We start from the raw sequence: 17,694 nt of genomic DNA, 5'->3' as shown, positions 1-17,694 counted from the left end.
ATGGATGGATGGATGATGATTATAGCTTGTTTACCTTCACAAAATCTTTTCATTTTGTTTTAGCAAGTAAGCGACAGCACCAACCCATTTTCTGGGTCTACATGGAAGAAAACCTGATCAGATCACCTTTAAGGCTTAGGTGACATTAAGTCAAAGGCTACACTCAGTCAGTTTCAGTATATTCCAAAATGCCTCAAATGTTTGCAGAACCAAGAGAGGATTCTATTGGGATGCTGTAGGCAGGCATGTCAGGAATCAATGTTGCCAGACACTATGGATTAAGTCACTCCACTGTGTCCTTACTGCAGGCAAGATTTCACCAAATCACTGGAATAGCTGACCATCCAATGTCAGCATATCCTTGAGTGACGACACCAGAACAGGGTTGATACATCAAACTGGTACATCTGTGAGAGCTGTTAAGATCTGCCACCAATAATGTGGCTAAAACTGACACAAACACAGTGCCCATCAGTGATACGGCAGTGAGGGACAGGCTCCATGGTGCTTGCCTTAGAGTAAGGTGTCTTGACATCTCAAGGGCCCTATACTTACAACTCATATCTAACCCTACAAAAGAAGAATATCAAGCCACAGTTGCTATTGTCACAAATGTTCTGAGAAGTATTGGTGTGCAGTTGATACTTTGTCCTCCTTTCTCTCTTAAACTTAACCTCACAGATCACCTCTGGAATGTGCTGGATATCAATATCTTCAGAAGAAACTCACTGTCTTTCAATGGCTAGCAAATTTGACAGGTAATTATTCCAGAATCAAATGAGCTCACACTACTACAAATTCAGAAATTTGCTGATTTTTTCCACCAAAGCATTTAAGACATGTTAGCTGCAATAGGTAGTTATAGAACATTCTGAAGGTTCAATAACTGTTAATATCAGCAGTTGTTGTTTGTTTTCCCTGTTATCTTTCTTTTTTCCCCTATTATTGTGTATTGTTATTTAAATGGTAAAGGCCGAAATGTTAATACTAAAACAAGTGTTGTTTTCTATTTTCTATTAGTATATTTTTTTTTATTAAATTTTATTTCGGCATAAACAAATAAAAAGCTTTGACTCTATACTTTTATGGACAATGAAATACAATCAATGTCTTTAACATTTTTAACACACAAACGTTCATTTTTTAGCAGGGCTGTAACATCACAAGATCTACAATTTGCGACAAGCTAATAGTTTTTTTTAATTTGCTGTGTCTTGGAAAATTGAGTAGTTGTATTCTGCACTTTTGTAATGTGTGAGTCGTTATGAGAGAGAATATTGATTTCGTATTATTCACAGTCCTTTATAGGGCATCAGTTCACTAAGTGAAGTTTTTAATGAATATTCGGAATTAATGCAAGTATAATCTAAATGTATTTTAAAGGTAATTTCTAAAACTGTATTATGATGAAATGTTTAACTGCATTCACTATTAACGTGGAGTGGTCCGCTTTATCTGATCCTAAACGCATGGTCCCTGGACAAACTTGATTGATATTTCACAGTTATCAAATGTGATTATGAGTAAACCAATCTAAGACTGGCAACCTTATTTGTACCGTTTTACCCCGTTATCACAAGATTCGTTTCCTTTTACCATTAAAATGTTCCCAAAGTGCAACAGCTGGCTTCTTACACAAATGGTAGCTTACTAAAACGACGTTCACAATAGGTAAACACGATCTGCTTAGATGTATATTGTTTAATTCTAGTAACGTGATTTATAGGTTACAATTTGTGTCCATGTATATTTGTCGTAATGTTGCACAAAGTCCGATGAAAAGACTCATTGATGGAAAATCAAATAAACTTTGAAAACGTAATTCAACAGTCACACGGTTAGTTGAACTCAATCTCGCGATATCCTCTAGTTCTCATTGTTCATGCCCCATCAGCTGACTGGGGCGGAGCGGAGTGGTGACGCTGTCAACATGGTGGAGTGACGGAGAGAGATTTCTTGAAGAAGTCGGTAAGGGACAGCAACTACCCACGTACATTGTGCAAAAGCTAGAATTTGACATGGAGCACATTGTAACCCCAAAGGTGAGTGAAGTTAATAAAAGAAAGGTGCAAAACAGGATAGGCTAATGCTCCTTGCTAGTACGAATTGACAGTGGCTAGAGCTGGTAAATGAGCTTCCAGTTTCAAAAAGCACCTTCGGAGGCCGTGTCCAGCGAGTCAATCGGGCAGTATGGTCCTCACGAAGATTGGCCGGCGATGAAGTTGCTCTGAGTTCATTTGAGTTCACATTGCTTGGCTGCATAGTTCATAAACGATGGGTAATATAAGCGGCACGTAGCAAGTAGACAGAGCCTCAGACTAAGACGTGACAGTGCCTAACTGCTTTGCAGCCGATGTATTTTGAATTCTTAAACAATAAAGTAAGAAACAAAATATTTTTGAATGGAGACGGGTAGATAGAAACAAATATAATACTGAATCAGTTAACATAGTGTTAACAACTGTAAACTGCTGGCACCAGAAGGTGATATACCTCTTTACTCTTGGCTTCCAAGATAAGCTTTGGTCAAGACTATGACAACAGTTAAAACACGCTCTACGGACGACAATGGAACTATTTACATTTTTATTATAACTTGAAAGAGTTCATGACCAGCTTGGATTTCATGATTAAACATACTGTATTTCACTAATATAGCCATTGGCAGTGTGATATTCGGAGTAAACCAGCCCCTGCAGGCTTTATATCCCGCTTAGAGAATTTAAGACAATATGGTCTTAAAGTGAAGAAAGCTATGTATTTTTAGACGCAAATGTTTTAAAAACCTTTCAGACCTGCCAGTTCAGTTTCACAACTGTAGTATGTGAAACAGAATTTCCGTTATGCATATATTGTATTTTTTCTGCATATCTAGTAATAATAGAATTGAATGAGGGGCATCACTCAAATCCGTACATAAAATCAATCCACGCCTGCATACTTTATCTGGAGGATGTGTCATTAAAATACAGTACATATAATGTCTAACAATGTTGTATGTACATATAAAGTGTTTTTATAACTTCTTTATATTTATAAAAATACATTATTAGTAGTAAATGTATTTATATAGAAATATATTCGGGTAAATAATGATGTTATAAAAAAAAAAAAATCACAGAGCAAGATTGTTTACACTTGTTAGATATCTCAACCAGTATGACTGACTCAGTAAAATGATGGCAAAGTAAACTGACTTGTCGTACAGTAGAGTCTGTAAGAACAGTGTGAACTTTTTTTAATAGTCTATGTTCCAGTCATATATTTTATTATAAATGATCACAATTTGTTTTACATGTTAGATGTATTCAACCAACTGCATGCAAATATATAATTTTTTATTCTTGCAGTAAAGGTTGCATCATTATCCCCATCTGCCTCACCTTGCTGAAGCCCCCCATGTACCATACCTCTCACTGCTGCATTTTCTGCTGCTGAAGCTGCTGCCACATCCTGCTTCTTTGCCACTATGTTGAACTCTTCTTCTACAAACCTTCCATTGCTCCATCCTGCGGTTGACCTGCATTTCAAATTAATGAAACAATTTTTTTTAGCTTTATTATTGTTTTGAAGTTTGAAAGAAAAAATAGATGCACTACTTACTTTGATGGCGTGCCTCTTCACAGCTCCAGAGTACAGAAGTCCTGGGTCCAGTCACAGTATGTGAGGAGCTTACCTATTTGTCTTGTGTCTATGTGGGTATTTCACCACATGGTTTTATTTTTCTGTGACAGCCAAAAATTGTTATGCTTATTAAGTTAATTAGTTTGTGTAAATTGACCTTGTGTGAGTGTAGGTGTGCTTACAGAAAGGAGTGTGCTCTGTGACGACTTGGTGCAACATCAATGGTTGTTTATTTCCTTGCATCTGTTTGTATTAGTTTGCCTATCCCCCTGACTCTACTGTAATAACAGATTTATTAATGCGCTAAAGGTTCATAAATTGTAGGAAGTATCTGTATTTAATTAACTTAAGCAGTAAAACTTGCAGTTCATCAGTGAATGTTTGTTTACTCTCATCCATATATTAAGTCCATTTTTTTTATGTATAGAAATAGGCTGCCATATTCCTGTGTACTGCTGTCTTCCCTGTTATTGCCTAGTTCGTAATGACTGAGCACCACCAATTCAGGCATTTCATAATGGAATGTTGTGAACCATTGCCTGTGTGTACTTGCATAGTGTGAATGTGGAAGAAAAGGAAAATAATATATATATTTAAATGTTAAAACAATATAGCCTCAGAAATAACTAAATTACATTCAAAGTTTTCCATGTCAAAAAGGACATGAATGACTTTGCAAAGGCATGGAACATAAGCATACCATGAGAAACTTTGTCCAAAAATGAAAGGTCAGAGTTGGTCAAACCTGCGACAGGGATTGAGGTGAAATGAATAAATACACTTACTCCTTTTTCATGCAGCAAACAGTTTGTATAGAATTTACTGTTTTTATAGTTGGTGAGAAAATACACACCCTTGACAGTTGTGTGAATATTTGGTTTTCTTGTGCAGATAACACAGTAAATTTGACATTGCCCTTTGTGACAAGAAGAGCCAAGAAAAAAATGAGGAAGTGCATATTAGAGTATTAGATACATATGTGGCAGCATTGTTGTGTGCAGTTGTTTTCTTTGTGTTCATGAATTACTGCATTTTTTTTCTTTTGTATACTTCTCTATTCTATTTAATCATTTCCTGTTGTCCGGAAATTTTATTTGTCTTTGCATTTATTGTTAGTGTAATTAAATTAAGAGTGTGATTCTTTTTTTTTTTCATCCTTTATAATAAAGTTAATTGGCTGCATCCACTTTTGCTTACTAATTTAGTTCATTTTTACATTTGTTATATTTCAGTATTGTGTCAGTGAAACTTGTTTGCAGCACTAAAGTACAAACACGAGGCACTGTTACACAGATACAAGAAATAAAACAAGACACAACACCTAAAAACTAGTGTTAGCGTAGATTAATACAGAGGATAATGGTTACCTTTAACAGTACACAAAATAATTAAGAGTTCAGCATCATCCCAACAAGTAATATAATTCAAAAAGCTTATAACTCTGGGAATACAAGAATTCTTAAATCTGTTACTTTTTATCATTGGGGATATAAATCTGCAGCCTGATGGCAATAGATGAAATTTAGAAGCACGAAGATGACTATTGTCTCACAGAATTGAGTTGGTCTCCTTTCTGACCTGTTTGTGGTACAGTTCAGCGACAGAGATCTGCTGTAAACTAATACTTTTACTAGTAATTTTTATGACGCTAAGATAGTTCATATTATTAATGCTGAGATTACCAAACCAACACATAAAAGAAAATGTAACAATACATGTAGATTCAATAAAATACATAAAAAAGGTCAGAATGGTTTTATCCATTTTAACGTAATTGAGTTTACTAAGAAATAGTAGTCATTTTTGCCCCTACTTACAAAATTGTTTTGTGTTGAGACCAAAGGTTAACTAGAATAGAATAGAAGAGAAATTAAAGACAAGAAAATAAAATAAATAAGTTAGGAGTATTTTATAGCTCTCTAATAATACTTTACACACATCTTATTTATATTTTAGATAAGTGCATGCCATTGCTAAAAAACTACTCTAAGGCTATGCATTCAATCAAAGGGTCTGTGTGCTCTGCTTTGGTTCTGCAGTCTAAAAATTCAAGGAAACGATTATTTAGCACTCTGTAGTACTGTTTCAGACTTGTGCTTCAAACTGGATTGTAGCAGAATGAAGTGTGAAAGTGCCAACCAGGAATAGAGTCAGCTCTCTTTGCAGTGTTGGTTAACCATGGTAGATGATCTATAAACTAGGGGGGAATGTAACATGATTTGCAAAAAACAGTGTATATTTACTCTCAAATCCTATTGCTGAAGGTGCATTTTTTACTTATTAAAGTGAAACAAACAAAACATTTATGTTTAGTAATCCTGAAGTTCCAAAAGGCTGTGGGGGTATTGTAAAATGAAGTTATGAGGTACAGCATAAGATTGTATGGTTTAAGCTACTAGGTGAAAAAGTAATCATTCACAATGTAAAAGTGTTTTATTTCTTCTTTGGTAGGTGCATTTCATTTGAAACTTTTTATTTGGAGGAAGTACAACAAAACTGTATGGTATAAGGAGCCACAACTGAGCAATGAATGTAACAATTTAGATCTGTTTAAGCCTATTTGTTATTTTTATATGAGCATTTTTGATAGAATTAATATAATTGTAAACACAATAACAGTTGTTGCCTTTAGGTCAAGGTTCAGGTTGGTATCATCAGAATTATAGAAAATAATTTCTGCTAATTGAACTTGTAAGGAGGAGCAAACTGTGTATTGGTATACCTTATGCTTTTTTGTTTCCTTTTAACATTATCTATTCAATGTGTATTTAATCCTAAAGGGTATTTGATAAATATTAACATTTACCTGGACAATAACGGAGGGCTGATGTAACATGTAGCCTTTCTTTAGAGCAGGATGTGATTATGTTATAGCCATTCTGTTAAGTCGTGTTTAGCATTGAAGTATGCATAATGGCTAAGAAATAGAACCATAAACTTTTAGGCTACTGGTTAAACCCTTTCAGGTGATCACTGTGTTGTGTCATGGCCATAAGTTTAGCTTGTCTGTGCCTTACTTGTAATATACATATAAATAATTGTATTACTGTTCTGTACTTGTTCATTCATGAGAGGGAGAGTCTTCACTACTGATTTTAATTTCATTGATTTTTTTTTTATAATTGCCAATAGGTTATTGATTCTGGGAAAAGAAGCAGTCACAATTTAAATTCCAAAAAATGTAGAATTGTGGACACATGCATTCATTTTAGAACCTATTTAACTTTGGTTGTGGGAATCTTTTGGGGTTACTCGTGTGTTATAACCCTGCCACAGGCAAGAGAAAAACTTCAATTGTTATTTGTTTATTTAGAAAACAAAAACAAGAATATTTAAATTTTGATTTTTAATTACTTGTGAAACAGTATTTCTGCCACAGAATTTCTAATGTCGTTAAATATAACATCGAAAGGGTCATTGTCCGTTGAGCAAAGTGCCTCCTAGGTTGAATGGCGGAGTTCTAACACATGAGTATTGCTTTTGGATATCCCAGCAGCGTCAGGTCCAAAGCTGCTGTTCTTAGAGCACAAACACATGCCCCCACTAATGCTTATGAAATTTGAAGTACCAAATCCACCTAACTTGTGCATACTTGAATGTGATGGGAAAAACTAGATTTCCCTTAGAAAAACACATGCAGAAATGATGAGAGCATTCACAATATCTCTCTATATTATAAAAAAAAAAAAAATCCTGTGGAATTATTGACTAGGAGACGATACATGATCTTCATGTTGAGATCACGAAAGACAAATAAAGAACCGCGAGTCGACAGACAATGAGCAAAAAAAAAAAACAGTAGTGTAAAGGGAAGCAGCACACACAGATACAGGTGTCTCAGTGCATGTAAAGGACAGTATGTTATAAATGGAACGTTGATGAATAAAAGATCACATTAGCACCAAAAAAAGAAAATCATCAGGACCAGGTGTAATTGAAAAAATAGCAGGACAAAGCGAGGTCAGAAATAAAAGGAAAAGAGCAGAAAAAGTCTTTTCGCATTCACAACATTCAATGCTTCAATGCACAAAATGTAGATTTACACAATAATGGAACATACGCAATGAGAATCTGTGGACCCGCAACAGTTAAAGCAAAGACAGGTTTAATTTCAAAGTAAACACAATTCCTTCAGGTGTATATTCATGATCATGGAGAAGTGATCACAACGAGAGCAGCAGAGACACAAAGTAGCAAAAAGGACAGCATCTGTACAGGCTTTAAAAAGATTGAAGGGCAGCACGACAGCAGCTCTCCCCCACCCCCCATCGACAACGCAAGCAGCGTTATACGTCCTGCAAGAAAGAATTTAACCACGCCCGGGACCGGAAATAAAGGACAAGTATGGTTTTTACAACATCACGCGAGACCAGGCAGTGAGCCGTCATTTAAAACAAGCCCACAGACACCTAACCTAGCAGTTGTTGGATTGCTTGTGGCAGACAAGCATCATATGCTCCCAACTGTTAAAACAACGACATGCGACAAGCAGAAGAGGCAGCTCGCAAGTGGCAAAAAGACAGCAAATGATCCAAAGGCAAATCCTTAGCGTGCGTTCACAACAGGAGCAGCATTATACACTCACCTAAAGGATTATTAGGAACACCTGTTCAATTTCTCATTAATGCAATTATCTAATCAACCAATCACATGGCAGTTGCTTCAATGCATTTAGGGGTGTGGTCCTGGTTAAGACAATCTCCTGAACTCCAAATGAATGTCAGAATGGGAAAGAAAGGTGATTTAAGCAATTTTGAGCGTGGCATGGTTGTTGGTGCCAGACGGGCCGGTCTAAGTATTTCACAATCTGCTCAGTTACTGGGATTTTCACGCACAACCATTTCTAGGGTTTACAAAGAATGGTGTGAAAAGGGAAAAACATCCAGTATGCGGCAGTCCTGTGGGCAAAAATGCCTTGTTGATGCTAGAGGTCAGAGGAGAATGGGCCGACTGATTCAAGCTGATAGAAGAGCAACTTTGACTGAAATAACCACTCGTTACAACCGAGGTATGCAGCAAAGCATTTGTGAAGCCACAACACGCATAACCTTGAGGCGGATGGGCTACAACAGCAGAAGACCCCACCGGGTACCACTCATCTCCACTACAAATAGGAAAAAGAGGCTACAATTTGCACAAGCTCACCAAAATTGGACTATTGAAGACTGGAAAAATGTTGCCTGGTCTGATGAGTCTCGATTTCTGTTGAGACATTCAAATGGTAGAGTCAGAATTTGGCGTAAACAGAATGAGAACATGGATCCATCATGCCTTGTTACCACTGTGCAGGCTGGTGGTGGTGGTGTAATGGTGTGGGGGATGTTTTCTTGGCACACTTTAGGCCCCTTAGTGCCAATTGGGCATCGTTTAAATGCTATGGGCTACCTGAGCATTGTTTCTGATCATGTCCATCCCTTCATGACCACCATGTACCCATCCTCTGATGGCTACTTCCAGCAGGATAATGCACCATGTCGCAAATCTCGAATCATTTCAAATTGGTTTCTTGAACATGAAAATGAGTTCACTGTACTAAAATGGCCCCACAGTCACCAGATCTCAACCCAATAGAGCATCTTTGGGATGTGGTGGAACGGGAGCTTCGTGCCCTGGATATGCAGCCCACATATCTCCATCAACTGCAAGATGCTATCCTATCAATATGGGCCAGCATTTCTAAAGAATGCTTTCAGCACCTTGCTGAATCAGTGCCACGTAGAATTAAGGCAGTTCTGAAGGCGAATGGGGGTCAAACACCGTATTAGTATGGTGTTCCTAATAATTCTTTAGTTGAGTGTATGTCTGGCAAAAAAGAGATGTAACCACGCACGGGGCCGGAAATAAAGGACAAGTATTGTTTTTACAAAAGTTTTTAAAGTAAAAGTGAAAATAATGCATATGTAACAATTCCCAAGAAAATAACAGTCTCTTTAAATTGTATATTGCCTGCCTAAGGTAAAGTCATCCCTGATGGAGGATCACAGGAATCGTGGGAAAGAGGGGTCCTTTCATCGTATTGGCGCTGTTTCAGATGTGGAATGGCAAAATGGGGGAGGCAGCTTGATGAATGTGGTCTCCAGGACTTAAAGCAAATCCAAATCATATTATGTGATATCATCTAATGTAACATTCTACTCCGTACTTCTAGAATTTAAATTTTTATACTGTATTGAGGATTTATTCTGTTCTATGTACATGTATTGTATTGACCCCCTTCTTTTTGACTCCCACTGCACACCCAACCTACCTGGAAAGGGGTATCTCTTTGAACTGCCTTTCCCAAGGTTTCTTCCATTTTTTTCCCCTACATGGGGGTTTTTTTTTGGGAGTTTTTTCTGGTCTTCTTAGAGGGTTAAGGATGGGAGGCAGGGCCTGTTAAAGCCCATTGCGGCACTTCTTGTGTGATTTTGGGCTATACAAAAAATGAATTGTATTGTATATCCGGTAAACCAAACACGGGGATGGGCGAGCGAAGCACCCTAGTGTGTGTGTGTGTGTGTATATATATATATATATATATATATATATATATATATATATATATACAGTAATCCTCGCTATATCGCTTTGACTTTCGTAGTTTCACTCTATCGGATTTTAAATGTAAGCACATCTAAATATATATCACAGATTTTTCGCTGGTTCATGGATTTCTGCACACAGTGGGTCTTTTAATTTATGCTACACGCTTCCTCAGTTTGTTTGCCCTGTTGATTTCATACAAGGGACGCTATTGGCGGATGGCTTAGAAGCTACCCAATCAGAGCATGTATTACATATTAACTAAAACTCCTCAATGCTATAATATATGCATCCCGCGCGGAGCTAGATTGTTTGCTTGTCTCTGCCTCTCTCTCACCCTCTCTGACATTCTCTGCGCCTGACGGAGGGGGTGTGAGCAGAGGTGCTGTTTGTTTAAAAGATACTGATTCTCCTCTAAAAAAATGCTGCTTTATTGCGGTGCTCGGCATATTTAAAAGCACACGTATTGATTTTTTGATTGTTGCTTTAATCTCGCTCTCTCTCTCTGACGTTCTCTGCCTGACGGAGGAGATGTGAGCAGAGGGCTGTTTGCACAGAGGCTGTTTGCTTAGAAGATACTAACGCTCCTCTAAAATGCCGCAAACTTAAAAGCACAAGTATTGATTTTTGATTGTTTGCTTTTCTTTGCAGCTCTCTCTCTCTCTCCTCTGAAATTCTCTGCTCCTGAAGAGAAGAAGATCTATTTGCATTCTTTTAATTGTGAGAAAGAACTGTCATCTCTGTCTTGTCATAGAGGACAGTTTAAACTTTTGACTAAAGGGTGTTATTTCATGTCTAGAGGGCTCTAATAATGTTAACAGTGTGGGAGAGTTTATAAGGGCTTAAATAAAAATAACCATACAAACATATGGTTTCTACTTCGCGGATTTTCGTCTATCGCGGGGGGTTCTGGAACGCAACCCCCGTGATCGAGGAGGGATTACTGTGTATATATATATATATATATATATATATATATATATGGAGTTAGTTTATTTTATTTTGCATTATCCATCCATTTTCCAACCCGCTGAATCCAAACACAGGGTCACGGGGGGTCTGCTGGAGCCAATCCCAGCCAACACAGTGCACAAGGCAGGAACCAATCCTGGGCAGGATGCCAACCCACTGCAGTACAAACACAAACACACCCACACACCAAGCACATACTAGGGCCAATTCAGAATCGCCAATCCACCTAACCTGCATGTCTTTGCACTGTGGGAGGAAACTGGAGCGCCCGGAGGAAACCCACGCAGACATGGGAAGAACAAGCGAACCTGGGTCTCCTAACTGCAAGGCAGCAGCGCTACCACTCCGCCACTGTGCCGCCATTTTGCATTATTGTTTATATTAATTTTAAAATATTTTCCATTACCAGTTTCTTTTATGATGCATAATACACACATTGAAAAATGTTCATTTTGGATATTGCAGGTAGAAGAGGTTAAATTATTAGTCAGATACAACAATAAGAAGCCGGCCATTGGAACCCTATACCTAACTGCAACTCACCTGATTTTTGTTGAAACTTCAGCAGATGTACGAAAAGAAACCTGGGTAAGTTGTAGTCTTCTTGAGCATCACCATTCTTTTCATTTCTGTGTTTGGAAGTGAGCTGCAGCCCTTCATATCTCAACTTCATTTCATCTTTAATATCACAAAGTACTGTGGGATGAATTTGTCTAAAGTTAGCTGGCAGGTTCTAAAGATTTCCACTTACTCTTCCTGTACCACATATTAAAGTGTTTGTCTTTTTTAAACTGTGTGCTTGGCATAATACAGAGTACTATTGTGTGTTAAACATAGATTTACAGTATATACATAGGTGATATACGTAGAAAAGACTTGGTCTGGAATCTAGAGTATTTTAAAAAGAGAAAAACAGTACTTTGTAGTTATTCAGACAGTATTTCTTTTCACTTTTTTCAGTGTTGCTTTTTTCTTTTTAGATACTTCACCACCACATTTCCACTGTTGAAAAGCTACCCCTCACTGCTACTGGATGCCCTTTATTGATACGATGCAAGAACTTTCGTGTTGTACACTTTGTTATTCCTCGTGAACGAGATTGTCAAGATGTGTATTTGTCACTACTTAAACTCTTCCAGCCAGGTATGTAGATCTGTCAGGAACTGTAGCTAGGTACTTTATGACTTCAAGGCTACTTATCAACCCACTATTGTAAAAGCAAACTTGCTAGGAGTTATCTAGGTGTTACACCAGGACACACTGACACACAGGCATGTAAAATAACTGTTTCTCATTTTAGAGCACATGCCATTTTTAGGAATCTATGGAACTGCCACACTAGAGCCAGAAAATCCTAGTTAAGAGTCACATGTGAGGTAACACCTGAGCACATGCATGTGCCAGTGGTTTTATGAGGCCTGAACAGTTATGCAGTTATGTTCAGCTAGCTGATAATTTAGTGGTCTGCTTTTTAACAAAGGTATAAAGTGAGTGACTTTGTTTCTGGTTAACAGAATAGAATATTCCTTGACCACAAGCTGTAAAATTAGATAAAAAAAGTATGTCACAGTTAGGCTTTTATCAGTGTTATTGGTTAAACATTACTAGCAGAATACAAAATTGAAAAATGTAAATTGTCTACTTCTTCCTCATGCTTAATAAAATATTGATGGCTTAATCATTCAGTACAATTATTATATGTTGGTGATTCTATTTTTAAATTTACAATATATATACAGTACTTATAAGGCAAATTGAATCGGGAGTTTTAGTGTATGTGTAGCAAAATTGAAGTGTGTTAGTCAAAGGTGTTTTGAAATTTTCAGGCATCTAAGGTATATGATAGAACAATGTTTTTGGGTGATCTACAGTGAATATGACTATAATTCCAAACATACACCATATACAGTATCATCAGAGGGTAATGCTTAGACATACAAGGCAATATATAGCAAAATTAGGAGGGGGTGGCGTCAGGGGTTTGGTCAATGAGGAGGTGGTGGTTGGGAGGAATATTGGTTGTAAAGTTATATTTATTATGAACATGTTCTTATTAAGTTTGCATATGCTGGGTTTATGTCCACATGTCTGTTGATGGCATTTTTGTTTGATAGCTAAGATTCAGCCAGCTCTCTGGCACTTTTAGTACTGGCCTTAAATCTTATTTGTACATTTTCCCAGTTGAATGTATGTCCGGTTGATTTTGTATGAGTATAGATCAGTGATCGTGAGTCCTTTTTTCTGATGGCGTTGTGATGTTCCTGTATATGTGTTGCGATTTTTTTTTTTGATGTTTGTCCTGTGTATGCCGCTGAGCAAGAACGGCAAGGAATGCTATAAACTGCATTTCGTGTTTCTGCTGTTGATTTCTTCTTTTTGGAATTGAAAAGGACAGTACACAGATTGTTCGTAGGCTTGTGTGCTATTCTGATACCTGATTTGGACAGGATGCGTGCTGTGCCTTCTAACGTTACGTGATGATAAGGAAGTGTGTACCAGGTGAGATGGGGGACCTGGTTCGAGTCAATTATATGCTGAGTTCTCTGGTGTCTCCTGTGTAGGCTGTGTTTAATGAATGTCTTTGAATATCCATTTGAAGTGACAAGATGGAAAAGGTGACGTCTTTCATTCGTTTTTGTCTCCTTCATATTACAATGGGTTTAGACTCTTCTGAATAGAGTTTTAATACAGCTGCGTTTATGAGATGCTGGATGATTGCTCGCGAAGTGTAATATCTCCCAACCACCACCTCATTAACCCCCCCCATACACTGACCAAACCCCTGACACCCCCAACCTCCTAATTTTGCTATGTATTGCCTATGATTCTTGTATGTCTAGGCATTACTCTCTGATGACGGCTCCTGGCAGGGGCTGAAAGCTGAGAAATAAAAACTACTTTATGATACATGATTCGTCTTCTCCCTTTGTGGATCTCCAGCTGCACACACACACATATATATATATATATATATATATATATATATATATATATATATATATATATATATATATATATATATATATATATATATATATATATATATATATATATATATATATATATATATATATATAGTGGACTACCAGGCTGGCACTGACAGCTGAACCCGACACAGACATGCGTGGCACATAAGTTCACTGCACACAGGTTTTATTTTTCCTTTTTTTCCCTTGTGGGAAATACCTTCCCCATTCCCCACAAGTATAACGCAGTCCCTACACCGTCCCAGCACAAGTACAGTACAATACAATATGTCTCTTCTCTTTATCTTTCTCCACCTTCACTCCTAGGGTCAAGCTTCATTGCTCCTCCTCCCAACTCTGGCTCCCTTGTGTAATGGCTACTGGCTCCTTTTATAATGCACTCGGAAGTGCTACAGGTGCTTCATTACTCGTTTCCGGCAGCACTTCCAGGTGTGGTGAAAGAACTGCTCATAAGAGCTCAGCAGCTCCTACTGCTGCAATCCAGGGAGGTTGCCATCTAGCACCCCAGGGGAGATAACGCTGTCGCCACACTTGCTCCCCCAGTCTTCTCAGCGTGGAGGTGTCCCAGCCAGGGAAAAGCCTCGGCCACACGCTACTAATATATAAATATATATATATATATATATATTGTAATAAGTGGAGACCAGAGACGCGGAAAGGTTTGGGGCAGCCACCCGTTTATTACGGTTTCCCGGCTGCAAAAGTCTTTGAGGCATTGTAATAGTTGTTTACACAACAGAGTCCAAAACAGAACTGCCTGCCTAAGCCAAGGCAGTGAGCTTTATAGCACAGAGGGCGGAAATGATGTCGTCCTCTGGGCGGAACTGGAAGTGACATCATCCTTGGGGCGGAACCGAAGTGACCTCATTCTTGGGGCGGAACCGGAAGTGATGTGTCCTTCCTGGAAATGGCGGCTCCTGGTGGGGTTTTCCCGGTAAGACCTGCAGAGAACTCAGAAAGAGCGTCAGTGCACCCCGCCCCCCCCTGGGCAGATGTATAAACAGTATTTCCTAAGCCCTTCAGCTGCTTCCCATGCACACGCAGTGTGACAAGACTCCCCTCAGCCCAGACCCGTGGGTCGGGCGACCTGCACCGAGAGGTCGTGGGCCGGGAGAGGGCATCGGCGTTGGCATGAAGAGACCCCTGTCGATGAACGAGCGTATACTTGTACTGCTGCAGGTCAAGAAACCACCTCGTGACCCGTGGATTCGACTCCCTGTGAAGGGCCATCCACTTCAGAGGTGCATGATCCGTCACCAGAGTGAACACGCGACCCAAGAGGTAGTACCGCAGCTGAGTTACTGCCCATTTGATCGCCAGAGCCTCTTTCTCCACCGCCGCGTACCTGGTCTCCCTGTCCAACAGTTTCCGGCTCAGGTACATAACGGGGTGTTCAACACCGTCGACGCTTTGGCTCAACACGGCACCCAAGCCTGTGTCCGAAGCGTCCGTCTGGAGGATAAAAGGGAGAGAGAAGTTAGGGGAGATCAAGATAGGTGCTGAAGTCAGAGCCCTTTTTAAGTCACTGAATGCAGCCCCGCTTTATCAGACCATACCACCGTATTAGGAGCTCTTTTCTTTGTCAAGTCGGTCAAGGCGCCGCTCTCGGAGAAGCGAGGCACAAACCGGCGGTAGTACCCGGCCAAACCGAGAAAGGATTGGACTTGCCGCTTGGTTTGCGGACGGGCCAGGCCATTATGGCTTGCAACTTGGAACACTGTGGCCTCACAGTACCCCGGCCCACTAGGTAGCCCAAATATTTGGCTTCCCTCAATCCAAAGAAACATTTCTTGGGGTTGATTCGAGCCCGGCCTCTCCCAGTGTCCGTAATACTGCTGTGACCTGCTGTATGTGTTCCTTCCAGGTGCTGGAATAGATGACACGTCATCCAGATAGGCAGCACAGAACGAGTTATGGGGCCGGAGCACTTTGTCCACCAGACGCTGAAAAGTCGCAGGCGCCCCGTGTAACCCGAATGGAAGGACACGATACTGCCAGTGTCCGCTAGGAGTGCTAAACGCGTTTTTTCCTTCGCGGACTCCGTTAAAGGAACCTGCCAGTACCCCTTTGTCATGTCAAGTGTAGTCAAGAATTTGGCTGGTCCCAGTCTCTCGAGGAGGTCATCCACGCGAGGCATGGGATAAGCATCGAATCTGGAAACTTGGTTAAGCCGACGGAAGTCATTGCAAAACCTCCAACTGCCGTCAGGCTTAGCAATCAAGACGATGGGACTGGACCAGGGACTACTACTTTCCTCGATTACTCCTAGTGCCAGCATTCGCTTGATTTCCAGTTCCACTTCTACTTTCTTTGCCTCCGGGAGTCTGTAGGGTCGCTCACGGACGATCACCCCCGGGTCAGTCAATATGTCATGCGCAATCAGAGAGGTCCGACCGGGTTTTTCACTTACCACCTCGGGGACAGAGCGGATAGCTGCTTCGAGCTCTTGTTTCTGCCTGGGGGATAGCTGCTCGCGAAATTAAGGGAACTTACTTCGCGAGAGAGAGCAGGGCTGTCGGGAGGAGGGATCGGGACCCCTCTCCTTCCACGGTTTCAGCAGGTTTACATGATATATCGCTCAGCTGGTCGGCGATTGGGCTGTTTCACCAAATAGTCAACCAATCCCTTCCTTTCCTTAATTTCAGAGGGGCCTAGCCAATGGGCGAGCAGTTTAGAGTGAGAAGTTGGTACCAATACCATGACGCGATCCCCGGTTGGAACTCCCGAGAGTCGTGCCACGGTCATAAAGGCGGGCCTGTGCTGATTGCCTCTTATATGACTTTTTAGAATCGGTCTTATTGCATCAAATCTACCGCGCAATTGGGCGATATATTCCAAAATATTAGTGGAGGGCTGTGCCTCCCCTTCCCAGCCCTCTTTTAAAATATCCAATAAACCCCGGGGTTGTCTTCCGTACAGTAATTCAAATGGAGAGAACCCCGTAGAGGCTTGAGGAACTTCCCGATATGCAAAGAGGACAAGGGGGAGGAGTTGGTCCCAATCCCTCCCATCCTTGCTGACTACCTTACGTAGCATTTGCTTGAGAGTTTGATTAAATCTCTCCACTAGGCCATCGGTTTGAGGATGATACACCGAGGTCTTTAAATGCTTTATTTTCAGTAACTTGGCAGTCTCCTTGAACGTTTCCGAGGTAAAAGGCGTTCCTTGGTCCGTCAGGACTTCTCTAGGAATGCCTACTGAAAAAGACTCCTACTAGTTCCCGTGCAATATTTTTGTGGTAGCCGAGCAACGGAACGGCTTCAGGGAATCGGGTAGCATAATCCACGAGGACGAGTATATATTTATATCCTCGGGCTGAGGGTTCTAGGGGTCCTACTATGTCAACCCCAATCCTATCAAAGGGAACATCAATAAGGGGAAGGGGAACCAGAGGAGCACGGTCCCTCCTAGGAATTTGCCGCAGTTGACATTCCGGACAGGAAACGCAAAAGCGGCGAACCTCCTCATTAATCCCCGGCCAGAAAAAACGGAGCTTAATTCGCTCTAATGTTTTATCGGAGCCGAGATGGCCTCCAAGAAGGTGGGAGTGTGCTAACTTCGCAAACCTGCCGCCGGTAGGTCCGCGGGA

At 40.2% G+C, this 17,694-nt stretch overlaps 1 protein-coding gene across 1 annotated transcript in view; it reads left to right on the top strand.

Moving 5' to 3' along the window:
* The first annotated feature begins 1,884 nt into the window (after window positions 1-1,884).
* mtmr8 (myotubularin related protein 8) overlaps window positions 1,885-17,694 on the top strand; it is a 34,659-nt gene continuing 18,849 nt past the window's right edge. Inside the window, 3 exon segments of the mRNA XM_039766330.1 lie at window positions 1,885-2,042; window positions 11,584-11,706; window positions 12,099-12,261. Coding sequence (XP_039622264.1) covers window positions 2,019-2,042; window positions 11,584-11,706; window positions 12,099-12,261 — 310 coding nt within the window. The 5' untranslated portion in view covers window positions 1,885-2,018.

This window comes from Polypterus senegalus, chromosome 10 (genome assembly GCF_016835505.1).
Source record: "Polypterus senegalus isolate Bchr_013 chromosome 10, ASM1683550v1, whole genome shotgun sequence".
Taxonomy (NCBI): Eukaryota; Metazoa; Chordata; class Cladistia; order Polypteriformes; family Polypteridae; genus Polypterus; species Polypterus senegalus.
This window is presented reverse-complemented; position numbering and strand designations above follow the sequence as displayed.